Source organism: Gossypium hirsutum, chromosome A02 (assembly GCF_007990345.1).
Source record: "Gossypium hirsutum isolate 1008001.06 chromosome A02, Gossypium_hirsutum_v2.1, whole genome shotgun sequence".
NCBI lineage: Eukaryota > Viridiplantae > Streptophyta > Magnoliopsida > Malvales > Malvaceae > Gossypium > Gossypium hirsutum.
Genome location: NC_053425.1, coordinates 2,513,917 through 2,516,635, shown reverse-complemented (window position 1 = coordinate 2,516,635; position 2,719 = coordinate 2,513,917). Strand labels below are relative to the sequence as shown.

At 37.9% G+C, this 2,719-nt stretch overlaps 1 protein-coding gene across 1 annotated transcript; it reads right to left on the bottom strand.

Moving 5' to 3' along the window:
* Nucleotides 1-268: 268 nt before the first annotated feature.
* On the bottom strand, nt 269-2,285 carry LOC107935952 (probable inorganic phosphate transporter 1-5). Its single transcript, XM_016868583.2, has 2 exons — nt 2,203-2,285; nt 269-1,966 (listed from the first exon to the last, which is right to left on the bottom strand). Exon 2 carries the CDS (start codon nt 1,949-1,951, stop codon nt 362-364), a length of 1,590 nt encoding a protein of 529 aa, XP_016724072.2. The 5' UTR covers nt 1,952-1,966; nt 2,203-2,285; the 3' UTR covers nt 269-361.
* Between the last annotated feature and the right edge of the window lie 434 nt (nt 2,286-2,719).

Below are 2,719 nucleotides of genomic sequence, written 5' to 3'. Positions count from 1 at the left end.
ATAATAATAATAATAATAATAATAATAATAATAATAATAATAATAATTTGATATATTGATGTAAATTTTTTATCACAAGTGAGATTTTGCCATAAATTTTATTTATTTTTAAAAATTTTAAATTATAATTTAAGTACACGTGATTTGGTTATAAAATATAATAAAATCATATGAATATGAATAGTATATATACCTTAAATATATTAAATATTAAGGAATTATATATACTAAAAATATGTTTATAAATAATTTATAAATACATATTTTAAAAACAGTATTATACTATTACTTCAATTACTTGTCCTTGCTATGGTCTTATTCAGTTTATGATCTTAAACATCCTAGTTGAACTTGCTATAGCTCAGACTGGAACTTTTTCAACAGAAAATCTCTGCTGATACCCGTTATCTTCTTCATTTTCACCCGTTATATCTTCCAATGATCTCCCCATGGTTTCAGGTACTAAAAGAGTGAAAAGCATGCCCAGACAGTTGACTGCACCAAGCACGATCAATGCATTTTTAACTCCGATACCAGTATGGTAACCTTTATCAACCTTATCATGATGTGTGCTTTGTGCAGCATACAAAAACCCGAATGAGCCTACAATGGCACCAGCTTTTCCGGCCGCTGCTGATATCCCGTGGCAGGTTGATCTCAGCCTGGCAGGGAAAATTTCAGCCGGCACGATGAATGTGGTGGCGTTGGGTCCGAAGTTGGCGAAGAAGAAGGTCAATGAATACATGATGACGAAACCTGTGTTGTGAGTTTTCCAGTGTGGGTAAGGGATGGCAAGAGCAAACATGAATACAGACATGAAGAAGAAGCCCATCAGTTGGATTACGAAACGGCCAAGGTGTTCGATGAAAGCGACCGTAAACCAGTATCCAGGAACCGTGCCACAGAGTGCAATAAGTGTTTGAGCCTTGGCAATTTCGTAAACCTCTTTAGTTGCAGTCATGGTTTCCGCTTTAGGGAGCCAACCAATTGCACTGAAGATATCTTTTTGGAATAGATTGGAACTGTAAAAGGCAATGTCCAACAAGAACCAAGTTGAGGTTGTTCCAAGCAAGTGTAATCCATGGCGTTGGGCAAATTCCTTGCTGAATAGACCAAATTGTTTTGTCCCTATCTTATCCACTTTCTCTTGTTCCGCATTGAGATCCACCTGCAAGACCTTAGACATGTCTGCAGCCGCCTGTTTGGCATTTCGGGCTACGAGGGCTGTGTAACGGGCTGTTTCCGGCATCTTCATACGCCAGTAGTAGGTGAGAAGAGCTGGAAGTGCACCAAACATCAGTATGATCCGCCAAATATAATCGGCTTCGGGTGCCGTTGAGTGTTCTCTGTCAACATTATATGGATGGACCTTGTAGGCATGATCGAATGCAGCTGACACAATCAGAGCAACAATCCCACCTGTTAAAATTCCGAGTCCTTGCATTGCAAAAACCGCCGCAATAAACGCTCCGCGAGTCTTCTTGTTGGCATATTCAGACATGATTGTGGCTGACAAGGGATAATCACCACCGATTCCAAAACCAAGCCAAAACCTGAAGAAGCAAAGCGTTGCCATTACACCTTGTGGAGACGTTCCGAAGGAAAGTCCAGAGGCAATGGAACAGATCACCATGAGCATCAAGGTGAGTCCATAAACTCGTTTTCGGCCTAATTTATCACCGAGCCAACCAAAGAAAAGCTGTCCAGCTAAAGTTCCGCAGAAGGCCACACCATTAACAGCAGCTGCAATACGAGGAGGCAAAGTTCCAGGCTTTTCAGAAAGTGGTTCGAAGTAGTAAATACGACCGAGCAATTTTGTGATAAGAGAGATGCTAAAAAGGTCATAAGCGTCAGTGAAGAAACCCATTCCAGCAATCACAATTGCAGTGAAATGGTACCATTGTGTCTTTGCTGCATCCAACCCATTAAGAACTCCAAGCTGGTTTGCCATTGCTTTCTTTTTTACCTGAAATAAGATCAAATAAGAAATTAACAAAACATAGGAATTCTGGGTTTTCTCTGAATAAACAATCCCATGTCAAATAAAAATTGTGAAGGCCACAGCAACTGGTTCAGCCATTAAAGCAACCAGTTTCAGCTTTTCATTCTGGGATGTTAACTGCAACATCATTTTTCACATGCAGCGGTCTTTAGTAGTTCATTTTATTACATAAATATGTTAAAGATTCAGAGTTGCCTAACCTTTTGAAGCCGAAGATCGGGACCTAGCTAGGCTTTGGCAAAAGGGAGAAACATGCCTGAGTTTGTAAGGTGATTGAGTTGTGTGATTCATTGGTGATCAAAACCAAAGGTATTTAAATACATATAATCTGTTAAGTCCCCAAGAATGAGCTTTGGGTATCAAATGGCATATACCTTTTTCATTCCTTTCATTATTAACACGAAAATCAATGGAATTTGACAACAATGGCGTTGCTGTTTATTCAGTATATATATCTATACAATATTTCGTCTCGTTGCATTGCCCATTTTCAGCTCAACACGGAAACTATCCTAGATGATATCAAAGAGAAAAGGGACAGCTTAATAATTTTAACATTGATTCGTGGGTGTTGTTTTCTTTATTATTTCTTTATTTTATTTCAAGTTACCTGTACAAAACTAAATAGACTAAATTGCAAAATTAATTATAGTTATATTTTTTTCTCGTTTTTCAGTTAAAATCAAATATTTTGATCACTCTTAATTTATTTCTGTT

Bases quoted from the DNA above. Each gene is read 5' to 3' on its own strand.
- LOC107935952 (XM_016868583.2), bottom strand. From the start codon at position 1,951: ATGGCAAACCAGCTTGGAGTTCTTAATGGGTTGGATGCAGCAAAGACA.